A 21,578-nucleotide genomic window follows, 5' to 3' on the forward strand; every position below is an offset into this window, starting at 1 on the left:
AGATACTGCCGCACAGTCCAAATCATCATTGTAGATGGCGCAGCCTGGTATATTTACGGCCTGCTACACATCTGTCTTCTAAAGCTCAGAAGGGAATAGAAAATGCCGAAAAGATCTTAATCTCAATGAAACAAAATTCAAATCTGCGCCTCAAGTGGTATAAGACGAGAACAAAGTCCAATTCGATGGCTAACGCAAATACGGATCGTGTGATTTTCGGTATAAGTAATCTTCCACTTATCGAACAATGGTTCCGGACGGACTAGTTATAAGACGAGAGCAAAGTCCAATTCGATGGCTAACGCAAATAGGGACCGAGTGATTTCCGATATAAGTAATCTTCCACTTAGTGAACAATGGTTCCCTACGGATTGTTCGAACGCTAATCAAAACTTGATTGTAATCAAATATTTAATTACAATCAAATACGTCACAGCAGCTGTCAAAATTATTAAAAATTGCTTATTATTATTATTGATTTGTAAATAAAAATATGAAATTAACATCAGAAAGAATTTATCTAATTATGGTTTATTTTAAATTAAAACGTAAAATAATAAAATAAATCAGTCAACATACCTCAAAATGTGACGTATTTGATTTTAATTAAATATTTGATTACAATTAAGTTTTGATTAGCATTCGAACAATCGGTCCTTAATGTATTTAAAGAATTAAAAAATTCCCAAAAAATGGAAATTTCTCAATTAATGAGACAAAACGAATATTAAATTCTGGACTGTCTTCCATATTTAAATTTTTCAACAAACACATGCAAAATGCAAGTAGCACGTGGCAAAAAGTAGAATAAATCTATGACGTGGCGTAGCAAGCTGCATGACGTCACTGTCATTTTGGTGTGCGTTGAATCATTCGTTTGCATTGGTTACATTTTAAGTAACATGCTAGACGCTTGCTACTTGCCATGCCAGTTTTGTGGGCGCTCTCCCTTAAGTAATGTTAGATACCAGGTTTTACTTGCGGTAGCAGCCACTCATGATATGTGTCTAATTTAAAAGTTTTACGTGCTAATAATTAGTTTTTTGTTGTAGGAGAATATTACTAACACGGGACGAAAAAGAAAAATAAACTAAAATATTGAATGCTTTGATAAGCTATCCGGGCAACAATATTTTCTAAATTTTGGTAGCTTAGAATTATGATATGCAAAATGCGTATCTTTATGGATGTTTGCGTAAAAATAGTATTAAACAAAAGACTAGAAAAGTGAACACAAGAAGGACATCTACTATTGAATGCAGTATTCAAACAAACAATACGGGATTGAAAATTTGCAAACAACCTTTTATTTCTATAGACGGAATTGGTAGAGGCCGCGTGGAGTATATGGTAAATAAACTAAGATAAAAAACCATTCTTCCCGAAAAAGACCAAAGGGGCAAACATGGAAACCAAAAAAGAAAGTAAAAATGACATTGAAACAGTTATCGTTTTATAGATTCTTTGAAACGATATGAAAGTCATTAGAGTCGCAATAAAAACTTAAATAAACAATAAGTGAGTCTGGAGTATAATATTTAATTACTATATGAAAGGTGCAAAGAAAACGGCCAAAATGAAAATCTCCCAGATAGCACGCAAACTTAGAGCAAGTTTGCTTACTGCAATATTGTTAAGTTAAAGATGATGTTTCAAGTTTGTGGCAACTTAGCTGCAAATCATGCGCGCCATCTGTTGCAAGGTGCAAAATGACTAAAGCAGAAGACGAAGCAGCGTTTACCATTTTTGACTTTTGGTTGTTGCAGTGCTCGCGGATATTAATTTATTCCTTGAGTATTAGTTTTTAGTGTAATATTATTTTACTAAGGTGAAGCTTACTTCACACAAGCTTACATTGAAACGAAATAAAGAAGCATTAACAAAGTTGTTTTAGTTGTGAAATTGATTATTGTATCCTTTTTGGTGGAATTGAGGTAAGATTCTTTTATAATTTGTGTAGCTTTTTTCGTATATACTGACTGACCTTTTATTAGCAGTTCGCACGGTACTATTAGAATGCAAAGAAAGGGTCTACAACCAGAAAATAAAGAACAAACTTAAGAATAATGAAGTTATCGCGTTTCAAAAAGAAAAGGCAATAGTAATGAAGTTGAAGGATAAACGGGAGGTTTGTGTGCTGTCAACGCTGCATAATGCCGAAATGGTTACTGAAAAAAGGCGAGGAAAGGAGATAAAAAACCTAGGGTTGTTCAAGACTACAACAATACTATGGGTGGCGTCGACCAATATCTTGCTGATTACCCTGTAACCAGGAAACGTAGAAAGAGGTATTAGAAAAAAATATTCTTCCACCTTTTGGAACATGCTGAATGGAATGTTTTTGTACTGTACAGCACAATAGAGAAGCGAAGGGCTAGGAACGTTTCTAGAATTTCGAATAGGTTTGATAACGCAACTGATTGAGGTTTGCTACAAACATAGAGGTGTGTCAAGAGAAAGACCTTCAACGCTTCCAAACCTACTTAGACTTACCGGTCGACATTTCCCAGACATTTCGTTCCTGTCACAGGAAAAAAAGCTCATCCAACTAGAGTGTGAAGGATGTATCCGAAAAGAGATTAGGCGCGAATCAAGGTACTACTGTCCTGATTGCGATGTGGGACTTTGTGTTATGCCCTGCTTCAAGACGTATCATACGGTAACTAACTTTTAGTTTCTCTTGTTTGTGTTCATTATAATAAAAATATAAATACATATATGCATGTCTTGTTCTTTACGCTACAAATGCAACTGTGAGCTCTTTTGAATACATACTTTTTTATCATCATCCAGAGCGTGCATAAAAACTGTTGTTGTCTAGTTTACTGAGAATGGTTTTTAGATGAAAAATGAACATACAATACTCTAGACAAGGTAGACAACAAAACCTTTTGTTATAAATATAATTTATTATAATTTTTGATTGTAATTAGGATGTTATTAAAATCTACCATTAATAGTGCATTATGTCAGTTATGTTTACTTTTTAAGAACAATACTGAATTATTTTAAAATAATACAAAAAAAATCACCAATATAGAATTATTACTAAATAATTCAACAACTGTTATTCAACAACAATATATTAACTGAAAATAATTAACTGTTGCATAAACGCTGTATGTTCGGTCTCTAGGTCTAACAAGCTGCAATTCGCAATAATTGCCTATACGTGGTATTAGCCTATTCGTGCCGTCACCAAGAACAGAGACTTAGTGCGCCATCTGTTGGATATGTTATTAGATATAAATACACCGGTATTTGTGGTATATGCGGCATTTTTTTAACTTGGCTGTTATGTGAAAAAGTTGTTTTTGCGATTTTTCGCCATAATTCAGTGTTGTTCTGTGTGTGCGATATATCGTGTAAGTAGTTTCCGACATATAGATTTGTAAGCTCGTCGTAAAACACCGGGCATGTATTAACCAGCTGTAAATGTGACTGGGATTTAACTACCAAGAAATCAATACGGTAAAAGCAAAACCTACTAATGAATTTAATCAGTTCATTTTATTTTCGTTGAAAACTGATGAACGCACCAATGACTGATGTCTTATTCGATAAGAATCCAAAATAACTTTCCACAAATAAAATTCAAAGCTGGAACAACTTACTTTATTAAAAAAAAAATACTTAAAGATAACATTTTAATCGGTTTTAACTTCCGATGTGCTTTTATTTTCAGACTCATTGCCGTTATGTTGATCAGACTCAACATCCTTGGACTTGTGCACCTCTTTTACGTCTCCATGGTTTACTTCTTCTATAACACATCTTCCTTCTGTCTCGTCTTGGCTATAATTACTTGTAACAACAGAAACTGACGGATCACTTTCGGTAGCTGGTATAATTTTTGGTTTTTGTCTATTATTGTATATTGGCAATTTTCCTCTAATAATATTTGGGACTATCGGATAACGTGGCGGAAACATGACCTGCGTGCCGTGAGGAGGAATTCCACGGGGATAAAAAGGAGGATAAAATCGAGGAATGTAACCTCGAATCATTCCAGGATGAGGATGCAACCAAAGATCTGGAGTAGCAATTCCCTAAAATATATAAAAATTTGTTAGTTATTAAAAAAAGTTATTTATCAAAAACAACAACAATATTCTTGAAAATTCTACTGCAAGTCGATAACTTTTTTGTTGTTTTAGCATTGTTGTGGCGTTCCCTACTTAAATTCCATTTTAACTGTTATGACACTTACTCCATCGGCTTCCTTTGGTTCGGACGCATTACAGTAACTGTCATGGAACAATTTTTGTTTTCAAAAAGCATAAAATTTTCCAAATTATTATAAAAGTAATTGAGTAGTCTGCATTATTTAGCAAGACTTTTCTTATACCTTTTATTTTTCTTGAAAAACGTTTTTACCTCTCCCTCTTCTCATATCCTTATGCTTTTCCTATTCCTTAAAGGAAAAGATCTTCTGGGGATTGAAACTGGGTACATTGATTGTAGCGCCAAAAATAATCCTTTTATTTTGTCTAGAATGAAAGGTCATAGACTTGAATTTGGAACACAGGTTTTTTTTAAAGAAAGAAAGCTTTTTTCTTAAAGGAAAAGTCCTACATACTTGAAATTTGGTACATAAGCTGCTCGTGGTGTAAGAAATAAAGAAACACTATTGAATTCGGTGTTAACAGGTTTTGTTCTCATATTCTTATGCAGTGTGAAAACCATTTGGGATTTATAACAAATGTGAAGAGAGAACGGTTTCAAAAAGTTTAGTAGTTTGGTTTCAAAAAAGGTTTAGGAATACAAAAGGCTCTTTTTGCATGCAATTATTGGTGCAAAAATGCTTTGACCAGAGGAGGGATGTCTTTCTTGGCTTTATCGATTCCAAAAAAGCATTTGCCAATGTAAGACATGATGTATTAATACAGGCGAAAAAATCTGAGGATGATCCAACAGCTGTACTAGAATTAAAAGGCAGAATAAAGGATCTCCAACAGTCTATATACACAACAAGTAGAAATAAGTAAGGGCTACATCCTCTACTATCTGCTGTAACATTTATGTAGAAAAGATCTTTCAACTTGCACAGCAGAATGAAAAAGATATAAAAATAAACTGAATTCCCACAAATAATTTGCGATATGCCGATGATATAAATATCATAGCAGACAACATCATCATGATCATCATCCAGCCTAAAGAAGAATTATAAGAGATAGTAAATAATATTAATACAGTGGGAGAGGAAAATGGTCTCAACATTAACATCACCAGAACGAAATTAAAGATAATCAGCAGACAATCCCACGTGCAAGCACAGTTAAATATCTTGGAGTTACCTTAAAACAGTAAATGGGACTGCGACGAAGAAATGAAGATACGAGTAGCAATAGCTAGAAATACTTTTACCATATTCAATAACTACATTTGTCAGCGCGAAACTCCTTTGGGTCTCCGTATTCACGTTCTAAAATGCTATATATGGCCAATAATAATGTACGGTAGCGAGACCTGGTCACTTTTTTTTGGAGAAGCGTTTGAAATGTTGTGTCTTAGAAAATTGCTTAAAACTCCATGGGTAGACCATATTACAAATGAAGTGCTTTTGAGAAGAATAATACCCAAAGAGAGCTTCTAAAACAGCAAAAGGTCTCATATCTAGGCAATATTTTAAGTCATTACTTCATTACGTAGTATATTTCAGTGACTCACACATCCTTTCACTAAATTAATTTTTACAGTTATCATTTAACTAACAGTATATATTGCACCAACTCTCTTTCAAATTTGATTTTAATTTTTTGTATTAGGCGTTCATTCTTTGTTTCATGTTGTTTTTGTTAAAACCAAGACCTACGCGGCCTGATGATGAGTCATGTATTATAAGCTTCGTAACCGATAGCCTACAAATTCTACTACAATAAAAAACTTACCTAAGATTGTGAGGATTAACTTATCTCCTATACATTAATAATTATGTTGATTAAATATTGATTTACCTCATAATAACCAAAATCTAATCCTGCTTCTCTAAATTGAGACATATCCTTAGATTTTGGCGATCTACTTCTGGTCCTCCTGCGGTCTCTATATCTTCTGTCTCTGTCATATTCAGGACTCCTACTATAACGTTTTCTAGCTGTAAAATTCATAAAATCATCAAAAAAATTTTACATTATTTTATAATTATAGTGCAAGAACTACAACTTCATTCTTAATTAGGATATTTTTGCAGCATTAACAAAAGATATTTAGATAAAAATCGAAAAATATACCAGAACATTTTTGATAACCAGAGATAGTTTCCAGCCTAGATAATCCTGAATGTATTTTTTTATTTTTAACGTAAGTCTTAACGTATTATTTTGTATATTATTCCACTATACTAGTATTAACTTATAGATAATCAACTCACTATATTTTACACATACACATGTATGAGAAAACCACTCACCTCTAGGGCTGAAATCATTTGGTCGAGGAGATCTACTTTTTCGTCGAGAATATCTATCATATTGAGCTGATCCATAATGTTTGGGAGAAGAAGATCTACTCTTTCTTTCATATCGTTCAGGTGACCTGGAGCTTCGCCTCCTTTTAGACGATCGCTGCGGGGATCGTGATTTTCTCCTGGGAGATGATGGCGATCGCTTTCGTGAAGTAGAAGGTCCGTCAGTAGAAAGTGATTTACTACGTCTAGATCTAACACGAAAATTAGTATTAGTAGGTTTATTTTCAATATTCAAAATATGTTATTACGAATAAAATACATAACAATAACGTTCAACACAAACGACAATAATATATGGGAACTTTTTTGTATTTAATAAGCATCTGTACAAATTCTCATATAGTTTTGCCCTTGCATGCCACTGGAAATAAAAACGTATTAATCATATTGAATATATTAACGGGTATTATCCCATACTAGGGAGAGAATTCAAACATACATATTTTTTTTATTAACAAATGGATTCACAACTAATAAAAAACTGAAACCTGAAACAGATGCTAAGTATCATCAACACTATTAAATTTTATTTTGAATAAACTTATGAGCCAATCAATAAATATTTTACGGACATGTAGGGAGAATTGACGAAAGATGTACACATTTACAATTTATTTGTAGGATTCCACCTAGTGGAAGAAAGAAAGGTAGGCGCATCTTTCAAAACTCTTCTCAGAGCCAAATCTGACAATTGTTAACCTAAATATCGAAGAACTGACAAAGAACAAGCACTATATTCTGACCGTATTCAGCAGAACCAAAAATTGAGAATTTTGTACCACAAGGAAATCCATAGAAACGCATATGCAAGTACGGTAGTGCAATATTTCCAATGGGATCTGTTGGTACTATTATCAGACAGAACAACACAAAACGTATATCATCGTAGTGAGTGATTTAAAAAACCACAGTATCTCTTGGGAATACAATGAAACGGATAATATAATAAAGGACGTTTGTTGAAGGAGTAAACAGAAGCCAATAACTTAGCCTTATTGTTAAACTCAAAGTTGCCCTGCTTCTTTACCAGCCAAATCTGAAAGCGAATCTACAACCCAGACAAATGTCTTGTAAGCTCCAACATCCCCGACTGCCTATGAACCAATTCTAAAGATCCAACATAAAACCACATGAATACAGGTGCAGGCAGCAATAAGAATTAAAATTCCCTTTTATAGAAGATTATCCTTCAAAAAGGCCAAGTAGGCCAGAGCACTACAATATCTTTGTAGAGATAGTAAAGAGAATATCGAGGCGACATATAGCTAGAGGAGGTTGCAGACAGTTCTTTATACCAAGCGTTTCCGGGGAATCAAAAACCATTCTGACCAAATACGAAAAATTATATAATGAAAATCCATTCAAACGAAGAAATTACAGTATGTGAAACAGCACTCTTGGAAATACTCAGCAGCAAAGCAACGAAAGTAGATAAATGCCTTGAACAAAATGAATTTGACACATAGTAAGATAGTTCAAGCTCAACTCACCAGTCCTACTAAACGGATGGCCGAGTAAAAGATCATGGAAAATAAAAAATAATAAGAAGCTCTGATCTAAAAGAAACTGTCAACAGCCACATTTTTCAATTAAAAAACTAAGCCACGCTATCAATGATGAATGGCAAGACAGTGTTGATAATATGACAAGACAGTCTGTGGAACAACTAAAAAACTTGAAAAAAAAAACTGATTCTAAATCGCATAGGAAACATAATAGATCAGAATCTCACACCATAACAAGCTGGGTTCAGATCAGGTAAATCATGCACTAGCCAAATTCTCAACCACACAGAACACATAGGAGGGGAATAAGAAAATAAATAAATAACATGACTTGCTTCTAAGCTTCGCCTACAATACAGTGAATCATATAAAGTTGTTACGATACTCAATTAAAACTTTATGATACGTCCAAAGATTACCACGTAGTAAGAATTGTTGAGGAATTGCTGTAAAACAGACGATTCTATGTCTTACTAGATCTAATTCATGGAACGGACCAAGCAGACAATTGATGAACGTTACACTCTTTTTGGAGACGAAAACGATTCTAAAAGATTATAATCCTGTAGCAGACTCCTCGACGGTCCACCTAAACAAAGAAACAACAGCACAACTGTTGAAAGTGAGTTGGAAGATAATGCATTTAATGTACTGATAAAGTTGGAAAAAAATTGGGTTTTTGATATCAAACTTTATAATGTCTTCTTCTTCTCCTTCCCTCTTGTATGTAGACTTTAAAGTCTGTTTATTCTTCAATATTAGCCTCCTAAATTGTTTAAATTATAGCACCATCTTTTTCTTGGTCTGCCAATACTTCTTCGTCCATTTGGTGACTTATCTCGTGCTGTTCGTACTATCCTATCCTCTGCCATTCTACTAATGTGTTCGTTCCACTCCTGTTTTCGTTTTGTTACCCATCCATTTATGTCTTCTATATTGCATGCTCTTCTTAGGTTTTCGCTTCTCTCCCTATCCAACAGACTGTTCCCTGATATTCGTCGGAGTATTTTCATCTCTGTTGTTTCTAGTAGTCGTCTGGTTCTAGATGTGTCAGGTATTGTCTCCGCAGTGTATGTTAATATAGGTCTAACTGCGGCTTTATAGATTATTGTTTTTATGTCGTGTCTTAGGTGTCTGTTCTTGCAGATTGTGTCATTAAGAGATCCCGCCGCTTTACTTGCTTTTAAGCTTTGTTGTCGGCCTTCTTCTTCAACATCTCCGTAACTAGTTATATCTATTCCCAGATATCTAAACCTTGCTTCCTGCTTTATTATTTTCCCATCAATTTCGATTTGACATCGTAGTAGGTATTTAGATGTTGTCATACATTTGGTTTTTTCTGCTGATATTATCATATTGTATTTCTTGGCTGTTGTATTGAAGATGTGTGTTAATCTTTGGAGCTCGTCCTCTTTCTCGGCGATTAATGCCTTATATATAATGATATATGAATATAATATAAATATAATTGCCTTATAATATAACTAGTGATAATATCAAGAAATACATTGCCAAATTCAGATGTATATGTAAAAAATGTAAATCTATATGTAAAAAACCCAATAAAAAAAGGCCCAATAACCAAGCTTTTCTAGCGAGAGTTGACCCATCATTCAAGGAAAAAGTGTACCTGCCTGATTTTTGGCTAAAAATATTCACTTTTCAAGATTTAGTAAATTCAAAGTAACGACCACATTCCCATAATGGGAATAGAAAGAACAGTCATAGATGATATCGAAAGACAGCAACTAGTATTGAAAGGACACGTACGATTAATGGAGAAAAGAAGAATCCCCAAAGAATGGACCCCCCAGAAAAACGAAAACGAGGAAGACCAGCAACCACATGGTGAAGGGCATCTTTACGGCGATGTCGGAAAGAAATTTAAGAGATGAAAACTGACACAATTGAAAGGAGTAGCAATTAGAAACATGAATATAATTTAAAAGTCAAGCGATTCTTAAATAACCCGCAAAATAGGAAAATATCTAAATCTGCCAAAGGTTAGCCTACCAAGAATCAAACACTGTAGATAGCATTCCATTTAAAAAAGGTATCGCACTCCAGTTATGGCATTGTTGCTGGCATGTCACTATTTTTCGAGGGTGCATCTAAAAGGGCATAGTCTGCACTTCAGTAGGTGTTTCATGTTCTGAACTTCACCGCATTCGCTTAGTGAGTCCTGTGTGTTGATCCTACCCATGGACGTATAAACACAGATGGACTCAGTTATTTACATAAAAATGTGAAGCCAAAATTATTTGACTAGGTCACATTCTCAGCACCTTCAAATGTTGTCACATTTTTTTATTAAAATATCTTATTCACGTATCGCTGAAAATATTACTATATTTATTTTATACTCTACAGGTGCTATCAAACCAAAATAATAATTTATTACTTATATTAATATATTTAATTGTAATTAAAACATCAAATGTGCACATAGTGTGCATATCATTTAATAATAGCGTATAACAGATATCAACCAATTATTTTATATGTAGAAGCACTGAAACCTATTTATTAATGGCAACGGTGTTTACATTTCTCTGTCTTATGGCTCTACGTCAAACTTCAAATGCTGTTCCATGTCATGTCCATGTTTGTTTACTTTTTACCCAAGATGAGGAAAAGTTGTTTTTCGATATTTTGGCTGTATTTTAAGTGATATTTGTAAATATTGAAATAAACAAATTATAATAATGGTGCTACAGTTTTGCATTTGCAAAAAAAAAACGAAATATTTACATCCCAATGTCTCATTTAATTTGTAAGTACTGTTTGTTTACATTATTTAAGATGAGGAACTGAGGAAGCCTGTGTGTTTACATTTTAAAATATGTCTTTCATAGGCGTACCATTGGGTTTATTCATATTAATTAATGTATTGAACAAGATATTAGTTCATGAAATTAGTATAGACATTTTTAAATTGTAAGTAGACATCATCTGATTAAAAAGATCTGTTTAGTAGCTTTTTAATTTAATATTTCTCATGAATTAACAATAAATTAGTGAAATGAATAAAACTCATTTATTTTTCTATGTAGGTTTCCAAATAATATTGATTAATGATGAAACTTACTCTAAACTTCAACAGAGAAAACAGTATAAAAAAACCTTTCAAAAGCATCCTTTTTGGTTATTTAAACTTGTAAGGAAGCTGAAAAATATTTCAGATTTTTTAATAAAACTATAAATATCTACAACAGACTAGTTAAAAACCTTATGAATATTTTGATTAATAAAACCATACAAAATGTCCCAAAATCAATCTATGAGCATTTTGGTGACCATATGTATGATGAAGATGCAATCGATGCGATGGTCACTCTATACAACTTTTAAAATTGGTTCTTGAGAAATATTTTAAAATTGGAATTCATTATGAAATGAGGACTACTTTAGATGCTAAGACCGTGCGCATAAGAAGCGTTCTTACTAAGACTGTTTTATTTCGCAATCAATAAAAATTTATTTCTATACCAATGTCTTCTATTATGTCTATTTACCATTTTTACTTTAATATTTCTGTTCGGTAAATAGCTTTCCAATAATTTATACATTTTCACGCCTACTTTTTAATAAGTAGGTATATTTGCAAATAATTTTATGTCAAATGCCAGCTTTGGAATGATCAATAAATATTTTTGTAGCAGAAACCCTTACTACGAGGAATCTATTCATATTGTATTAAAACAAATTTGTCACAATTTTAAAAAATATGTTTTAATACAATTATCAATAAATATAGGTATGTACTTAAATTTGACAAATGTATATTTTTAATTGTTTTTTTTTATCGTAGGATTATTTGATATCTATTAAAAAATTAACTTGAGCTCAACTATATTTTATTGTATTAATTTTAAAGCAAATAAAATTGTATTTTATTTTTTCTATAAAAACGTGTTTTTATACATTATTACTACTTCCAATTATTAACGTCTGAATAATTATCCCCGCGAGTAAAAATTCAAGCACGCTTATGCTCATTGAGGAAGTATCACAGTCTATCGATACCCGTTTTACTCCCCTTTACCCCCTTGTCCAGGAATATCGAAGCTTCAAAACAGTGTGTGTTTAAGGTATCTTATTGCTGGGTCCATCTATGTTTATACGTCCATGATCCTACCCAATCTGATTTTATTTGTTTTAACAAGGGCAACATCTGTTCTCATTCTGTTTAGTGACTTTTATAGTTAAGGTGTGTGCCGCCAGGATCATCGTGATATTTCCTTGATCTTCGATTAGGATTGATTAACCTTTACTTGATTTCAATCTAGACTTTTCGTTTAGTGGTGCTCCATACAGTGGGTGTCTATCGCCGAACACTTGTTTGAATCTTTCGATGTGTTATGCGGCCTTTCGACATGCTTGTGGAGGGGCGAAGACCGCGGCTCTATAGAGGCACGGAAGCGATGTAGGTTTCATGTATCCGGTAATTATTTGGCATGTTTCGTTTAAGATTACATCTACCTGTCTAACATGTACAGATCTGCTAAACATCGGACAAGCATATTCCCCTACCGAGTAACACAGGACTTCTGCTGTTCTCTTGAGAACTGTAGGGTTTGTGCCACATCGTCCCATTCGAGTTTTCTAAGGATGTTATTCCTGGGTACTACATTTTGCCTTGTTTTTTGAACAGCTATGTCCAGATCATGTTCAAAAATATTGAACAGCATTGGTACAGATATAGAAGCATTGAAGGATTTACAAATAGAGTTATTAATAACAATATCTACCAAGACCAAAATTGTCAGAAATTTCACCATAAATAGTACGTTTTAGATAAAGTATAGTATATTACTTGCAATAATGGCTATTATTCTAAAGGAATAATAACTTCATCTGTGCTAACTAGGCTCAGTTCATAAATATTCCTCAGGAATAATAATAATCATTATTGAATCGTGGTATAATCTACTATTACTTACTTATATCCCTCCCTCTCCCTGGATCGTCTCTTTAAAAGATCTGGATGGTTAGGACGATATTCACCTGGTCTTAACGGGGTAATAGATTTTTTCCTCTCACGATGACTATCTCGATCTCTGGAATGGGATCTGCGTTTTTCATATTTCTTAGGAGATCTACCCCTATCTGCACTTCGTCTTCTATCTCTACTTCTGAAATTCAAAATTGTGAAGTGTTTAGAATTATATTTAAGTTTGTGGTTACGAATAGTATACATGAATGTGAAACGAGAAATTGCGTTAAAGTAAATTTTTGAAAATAATTGGAATTATTTCTACACAGACAAGATAATTTTTATTATTCAATAGCTTTCCTGGCTTCTTTTATCATAGCATCTAAGTGATTGTATAAATTATTGCAGAATTACTTTTTCGTGGGAGTTAAAATGTTATGTGGTTTTTCGCTTCCTCTAATACAGGCAACACCAACTCTTGTTGACAGACTGAATGAGGAACGTTCTATTAATGTATAGGTCAAGTGTTCATAAGATATAACCAAATAAACACCCGCGTATTAATTCAGAATATGACACAGCGGTTGCAGTTATGTCGTTGCCTGTAGATTTATTGATTGAACATGAACGCATGCACACACCCACCTGCACCATAATCAATCAGCAAATCAGCAGACAGCAGCACCACCAACTTGCTCATCAGATGGCGAGATTTATACTGCTACTATTGCACGAATGCATGATATGGGGCAAAAGTGTTGCGCCAACCTAAGCGATGCCTTGGAAAGCTGGCGAATTCTTTGGAACAATACAATGACTGTACTCAGGCGAATTTTCAGCACAGTAAGGCATAACTTAATGTTTCCATAGTACAAATCATGTACACCATAGCCGGTTTGGGATTCTGATAACTTTATTACTAGTGGACCAGGTAAGCAGGAATATTTTACGAGACATCTTTATATATAATATTTTACTGCTCTGTTGCGTCATTCAAACATGTTTTATTGATTTTTGTTTAATTTCTTGTTGTGACATATAAAATATGTTTACCAAATAATCGAAGTTATGCATTTACATCTAACTTTCGTATGATATTTTCAAAGAACATATTATTGGAAAAAAGGTTCCTTACAACGGACTACAATGTCACATGGTGGCGTAATCCCTTTTCGGAATGAAAACAGGTGCGACTTTATATAAATAAAACTTGATTATTTAGAGGTATACCTTTCTGGTACGTATAAGCAATTAGTAATTACGTAAATAAACAAACAAATTTAAAACCCACTACAACTAAATTAGGTGAAGACTTAATTGGAGCATATGGAAAACCTTTTTATTTTTAATTTTATGCAAGAAAGTTATTCTTTATAAAAAGTTCTGAATGTTCTAAAACCTAGAATACAATCGACAGATATTAAATTGTTTCAGGCATATACGCGGTTTGTCAAAAAATATGAATTTTATGTAAGCGTTGAATTTAATTGAAGACATGCTATTTAGACTTCGCTTATTCGGTGCGCCTCTTCAAGGTAAGGACTCCCTGGCCAGGGAGAGAAGTGGTAAAAGCAAACGTCAGTCTACGATTGCGAGTTTGTGTGTGTTTGGAGTAGAGGTTGATGAGTAGTGGTGCTTAGAAGCAGTAGTCAGTCAGGGGTTTGTTGGTGTTGTTTAGTGGTGCGTATTGGTGTTAGTAGAGGAGGTGTTGGTCTATGAGTCATGCAGTTAGGAGGACATACCTTAGCATGTTACCAGCTGTACGTGTTATGTTTTCGGTAGAGCATTTTTGGCGTGTAGATAGTTAGTATCTACGGTATCTTAGGGGCGTCGCTTCTAGGATGTTGAAGTACTCATTCATCAGGAAGTTCGTTTCCAGCCAAGTTTCAAAGTTTGGCCGGAAGGAAGGTAACTTTTCTAACGGGATGCCTAGTGAGTATGTGTGTATCTTTTGCCGAGAGTTCGGATCCTGCTCTAGATTGTTGGGATGTTTGCCAGTTGGTGTATGATTGCTGACGGAAAATCAGCTCGCCTTCTCATGATCTTTCTTTCAGTGGCCATAATGGCGTTTAGTTGACGGTTGTTCAGTAGGGAGAAAAGAACCGCCCTGTATTCAATAATTGGTCTGATGTACGTTTTATATGTGTGGAGGAGAGTCTTGCTGTGTGCCCCCGAAGATTTTCCAGCTATAGCTCCAAGGAGTCTAGCCCTTCCTCTTACCCTGTTAAGGATGAGGTTAAGCTCAGTCTCCCAATTAAGGTTCCTCTGAAATTGAACACCAAAGTAGTTGACTGAACTCTGGAAAGGGAGTCTAGATCAGTAGAACTCCAACTGGTTACCATCCTCATCGATCCTGGAACCCGGGTATCTGAAGAGGATGGCTTGTGTCTTGGTAGAGTTGAGCGCAACTCTCCATTTGTTGCACCACTTGACAACTTTGTCAAGTTGGACTTGAGACCTACTGAATGCAGAGCGGCTCCTTATAGTTTCCTCTACTGTGCCTGAGGCGAGCAATGCTGTCAGCGAGCAATGTTAGCGTTAATAATATCCACAATTCATATTTTTTGACAAATCGCGTATAGTTCGTCCCAAACCCTTCTTTCAGTGCGTCATAGTTGATCGAATTCTCTCTAACACATTAAGCTAGAAGTGACAGAAAAAAACGCGAGTCTGTGATTATTATACATAGAACTTAGAAAATTATTTATCTTAAAGCTAATTCTACTTACGGGTGTATAATTGGTTGGAGTTTAGAATACGCTAAATAGATATCCAATCGATGATGGGCATAAATATAATTTGACGCAGTAGGTCTCGATCTTGACAGTACTTTCACAACGTCAACTGATAAAATAATTGTCATTCCAGGTTAGTATTATCAGACATTTTACAGTGAAAATTTAATTTTGTATTTATTGCCATAAAAATATTTTAAATATGCCGAGATATATCGAGAAAGAACAAAGACTAATATTAAAATTATTAAATTATTTTCAATTAGAAAAAGAGGGATTACGATCCTGCAACTGTCAAATTTAACTAAAATGACATGCAATAATTCTCGACATTCTTAAAATACTATATTTTGTCAAAATTAGTGAAGCACTGAAAGAAGGTGTTGGGACAGACTGTATATGACTGAAACAATTTAATATCTGATGATTGTATTCTAGGTTTTAGAACGTGCAGAACTTTTTAAAAAGAATAACTTTTTTTCATAAAACTAAAATAAAAAAAGATTCTGACCTGACTGAAAAGGCTTGATAGTCGATGCTAAAATATATCCAAAAACAAACATAGATACAATATTTTTAATCAATGCATCACAATAATGTTTTCATGAATTTACCTTTCTCTATCTGAGCTTCTACTACTATATTTTCTTTCGCTGCTTCTGTCTCTCCTTCTGCTTCTATCAATACTTCTATGTTTATTTACAAGTCTATCTACACTCCTTCTACTTCGACTTCTCGATCTGCTCCTCGAATGCCGCCTTGAGTAGGGGCTTCTAGAATCGGATCTACTGTAACTACGAGATTTGGAATGTTCGGTTTTTTTTCTACCAACGGGCTGTTCTTCTTCTTTGTTGACGACGATGCCTTCTCGATCAAAAATTGATCTTGATATACGTTTATTATCTGAAAATGTTGGTAATGTGTTTTGATGTAATTTAACAAAATAATAATTACTTAATTAAGTAATAAATAAAGTTTAGGTAAAAGGTTAGCAAAAGTATCTTCTTATGACTTCATTCTTCTTTTTTCTTCGCATTGATCTTCTTTCTTGGTTAAATTGCTTCATGTTATGATCTTTATAATTAATGAATTTCATTTACAAAAAATCTGGCGAATATTTTAAATAAAGAACAAATTAAAAGGTCCTAGTTTAAATTTTGACTTTTTTACCATTATGCATGTTATTACGAATACAAATCATATTAAGTTATTAAAAGTATCATAATATTGTAAACTAGACTTTTATTTAAAGTTAAAAAAATTAGTTATTGATTTTCTTCCTCTAAAGTAATCTTGCAGAGCTGCCAGAACCTATATTTTAAAAAAATTAAAATACTTTACCTCTCACAATTTTTGATAGTAGAGAAATATCAAAATAAATATGAATAGTGTTTCAATGGTGTCATAAATAACCTAATCTCACTTAAATACTTATAAATATAAATACTTATAATTAAATGCAGGGGAAGAGACGTATTGAAAGACACAGAATGGGAGGATGAAGTGGATGAGGGTGCCAGAAATATCCTTGGCAGTTGATCATGGAGGAGAATGGCTAGAGAATGAGGGAGGCCAGGGCTCAAATTGGTATGTGGAGCCACAGGATGGATGGATAACTGCTTCATGACTACATTTGCAAATGCTAACAGACTTCTTACATTTGCGATGAAATTTGACAGCAGGAAATATACAAACAATAATAATTGTACTGTGCATAGTATTGTTTGACTTGTGATTACATAAAAATTGATGGTGTCTGTATAAGTCTGCATAATTTGGACACAGTTTAATGACACCTATAAAGATTGGCGCTTTGTTCTTTCTAGTTGACGATTAGAGTTATAAAAATAAAATAATGAAAATATAAGAGTTATAAAACAATAATTAATAAAAATAACTTACCACATAATTTTTGTAGTTCCACTTTTGGCTCTGCTCTCTTAGAAGTATTAAACCAATGAAGTTATCATATAACATCATAAAACCAACCGCTTTTTAACCAATAATTGACTTGTTAGTTTGCTTTTACCTAAACTATATGGCTGTAAAACATAATTAAACATTTAAACAAACAAAGAGTAATATAAACAATATTTTAGTATTAGATCTTCTTTATTGTTTGATAGATGTAATTTCTGTTTTTTCGGGCGAATTTTCAATTTTCTTGTAAATTTATAATTGATAAATTTTTGAATGTGCAGCTTAAATTACAAATTAGGTTTGAGCAGTACTCTTGCCAAATGAGTAATTTAAATTTAGATAAAAACATTGCCAATAGTTTCCTAAAATGCCAATTGAATGAAAAGCAACATTTAATTGAAAATATTACTTTAAAAAATTATTTCTAAACAATTACAACATTTTAGAACATATAGATACAAAGGTGAATTCCATTTACCTTCTTCCTGTAATGAAGATTTTTAATATAACAATATCAAAACAATTATATAATTTATATTCCTAATGATATCACAGTTTTTGACATCATATTTTACTCTTTAATTTTTTTTTTCATTTGTATGATCAAAAATATAACATCTATATGATCTCCCAGACAATAAATTGTATGTAGTTAATCCCCATTTAAGATAATAAATAATATAAAAATGCTACAAGACAGTAGCTTCAGAAGAATATGTAATATTTGCAATGGGTATATGCATAAAATTTAGACTTGATTACATAGTCTATGCACATATTGAAGAATTAGTATTTTTGATCTTGCTTATGAAAATTTGAGTTTAACAGTTGTCAACAAAATTACTTAAAATGGGTTTATCTCCCTGACATATTTTGTGATTTTTGCTCAATTTACTATCACCAGGAATACTTTTTACCATTATATCATAGTGCTCTTTTGATCTTGATCGCTTTTAGATATTTTAAACCTATTTTTATTTTATCACATCTTATGTTTCTTTAATTCCATTCTTTTATACAATGTGAAAGCTTCCTTAATTGTTACACTTTCACTCTGTCTTTATCATATCTTTTTATACTATTGGTTAGCTTGTTTTTGTCAATATGCCTCCATATTAAGCCATTGAACTTAAGGAGTGTTTGAATTTTGTTATTAGTGTGTAAGCTTGCTTATTGGCTACACAAAGTGTTATCAATATTTTTAATATTTTAAATAATCATATGACCAACTATAACTTACTGACAATCTAAATAAAATATATATTGCCAGCTGTATTAACATTTATAGTTAGAATGCAGAAACTTTTTGATGACTTAAATTAGAAGTGTAACATAAGCATGCATCTAAGTACTAAATCATTATTTGAACAGATATCAGTATAATAATACATACAGCTATACTTACAACAGTAAGAGAAAAAGTAAAAAATACAAGATTAAAGAAGAGATAAAGATAAAAATAAAATATGTTAAACAAATCTATATCTATATAAGAGAGTGTTGAATTATATAGGAACAATCAATGAAGGGAAAAGTAAATATTTACAGTTGAATAATATAAATATCATTACACTTAAGTGGCTAAAGAGTGAGTACTTATATTTTTAAATATATGTGAATCAAAATAAACTGTGTTAAAAAATCAATGAAAAAGAACTGAAAATATTAGATCTCATGGGAAATCCACATAAATAAAAACAGTCCTAGAGGGAGGGAAAAATTGGTGGAACGTTGTTAAAGACACACCTATATTCACCAAAATTGAATGCCTAAAAGATGCAAAAATTTAGATGTACCAAAAATAAACAAATAAACAAAGAATAAGATGATCATTATCCATTTTTTAACACAACAGTATAAGGTCCATTAGCTCAACTCTGGCATATTTTGACAGATTCATGGCTGGAAACCTACAACACAAAAGTTCCTAGCTCACAGTATTAAAAGCTTAAATAAACTTTTATTACAGACTTCTTTCATTAAAAAAAGAAGAATTAGTATAAATAGTGGAAGTGTATACTAAACCCATACAATTTTGAGTACTTAGTACATATTTAAAAAATATATTTCAGTTGTTATAATTTAACATAACTATTTATTATATGGTGCAGATAAATAAATATTGATTGTCAGTAATTTGTTAACTTCTATATTTTTTACTATTTAGTTTGTTTACTATTAATATTGGCTATGAGTATGTGTGCTTGGTTGTATAGTAATTTCCAGCCACTTTTAGTCTGTCAAAAAGTAACTAACTTCACAAAAAAATGATTACTAAATTCACTACAGTTCGGACTGGAAATAGCGAACCGACTATACCAGAAGTATCTAAGAAAACCAAACAATTTTATCCTTTCTAAATATAATTTACAAGATTTTAAGTTCTTTTAGGAATTATGTCAATGTGAAATGAAATATCAGACACAAACACAAGCACTAAGTTAAGTCAGCATAAGTTAAAATTGGTCATATAATTCAAATGTATATAATCAATTGAGGATATCTTTCTAAATTATCTTGCTCTAGTTTGATAACGTCACAGACTTATCAAAGTCGAATTAGTAAAGAAGTATCAATAAAGTAAGTAAAGTAAGTTCACCTCAACAAATTAAATAAATTTGTTTTATACTGTTTACCCTTTCCAAAGTGAACCAGAGGAATAATGGATTTTGGATCACCCAAGCTTCTTTCAATGGGTGCTGATGATTGAGTTCCAGTAAAAGTTTTTCTTTTGATGCCTACTCGTATAGATTCCAATTCAGTAGTAGACACATTGGCAAGAAGTCCATAGTTATGCTTAGAACTAAAATTACAAAATAGAATTAAATAAACTGCTTGATTTAGACCTTAAACACTAAACACTTAATACAGACTACCTTATTTTAGAATATGTAGTTTATTTCATAGGGAATACCTAGATTATTTGTATGAAGTCAAATCTGAACAGGAGCTGATTATATATTAGTTTAATACAGACTTAGAGATGAAGATATTACACAAACAGGCATTTTTTTGCCAACTTTGTTGGATACAATATATATTTGACTAAAACATGACCACAGATAATTGGTTTATACCAATACTACCTATGACAGGCAGGTTTTACTTATAATAAATCTCACTCATCTTTGATAAATTTTGAACACACTAAGAATAATATTGAAAGCTTTTATGTGGCCTTCAATAGCCATAGGTTTCGTAATTCTCTGTATTTGAAGTTCAAGAATTAAGGCAAAAATTTTGTAAAACCTAGCTTTTACGCATCCAATTTTCCACTGGCTAGTATAAGCAGAAAAACTAAAGTTGTTTAAATTTATATAGAAGTACTTACCGTTGATTGTTATTCCTGCTAGCCATCTTTTCATTTCACTTGGCAGGTTTACAGCTGGATATTATTGATTAAATGAATGTTTTGTATTATTTTTACTTTTAACAAAAAGCACATCTACAAAATTACAAATTTAGGGTTTTTAAGGATTAACATTAACTCCTCACTATCTCACTCACTCTCTCACTGTGCTGTCACTCAGCACTCAGGGATTTGCTGTTTATTTATTTTTACAATGACAATTGACATACAAACTATAAACTCCATAGATAATAGAACTTTTCATCCGCCGTCATTTTTTTCGTACAATGACGTATTTATTATACATACTGGTTTAAAATTTATAAAGAAATATTTATTTAATAAAGTTATTTTAGTTAATATTATGTATACCATAAAACACATCTTTGTTGTTACTTTTCGTCCAGATATCATGATAATAATTAATTAAAAAAATGATTTACAAATTGTGGCACCTTATTTTTTTAATAACTAGACTTTCTTTGGTATTTTTTATTTTAATTATCTATATTTTTATAGTATAACTATAACCTAACATGTTTGTTTACAAAATGTCTGTTCGAAAAAAATGACAATATTTTCTTATGAAAATTCCTATTGAGACGCAAAATCTACACAGTGACCTTTGTGACACTGAATTGATTGATTTCACGTCAAATAA

General features: G+C 32.4%; 1 protein-coding gene across 1 annotated transcript; it reads right to left on the reverse strand.

Moving 5' to 3' along the window:
- Positions 1-3,600: 3,600 nt before the first annotated feature.
- On the reverse strand, positions 3,601-21,089 carry LOC140435078 (uncharacterized). The gene is made up of 7 exons (XM_072523776.1): positions 20,900-21,089; positions 20,205-20,371; positions 16,263-16,551; positions 12,921-13,112; positions 6,416-6,663; positions 5,961-6,100; positions 3,601-4,049 (listed from the first exon to the last, which is right to left on the reverse strand). Exons 1-7 carry the CDS (start codon positions 20,923-20,925, stop codon positions 3,648-3,650), a joined length of 1,464 nt encoding a protein of 487 aa, XP_072379877.1. The 5' UTR covers positions 20,926-21,089; the 3' UTR covers positions 3,601-3,647.
- Between the last annotated feature and the right edge of the window lie 489 nt (positions 21,090-21,578).

This window comes from Diabrotica undecimpunctata, chromosome 2 (assembly GCF_040954645.1).
Source record: "Diabrotica undecimpunctata isolate CICGRU chromosome 2, icDiaUnde3, whole genome shotgun sequence".
In the NCBI taxonomy this organism is placed as follows: Eukaryota; Metazoa; Arthropoda; class Insecta; order Coleoptera; family Chrysomelidae; genus Diabrotica; species Diabrotica undecimpunctata.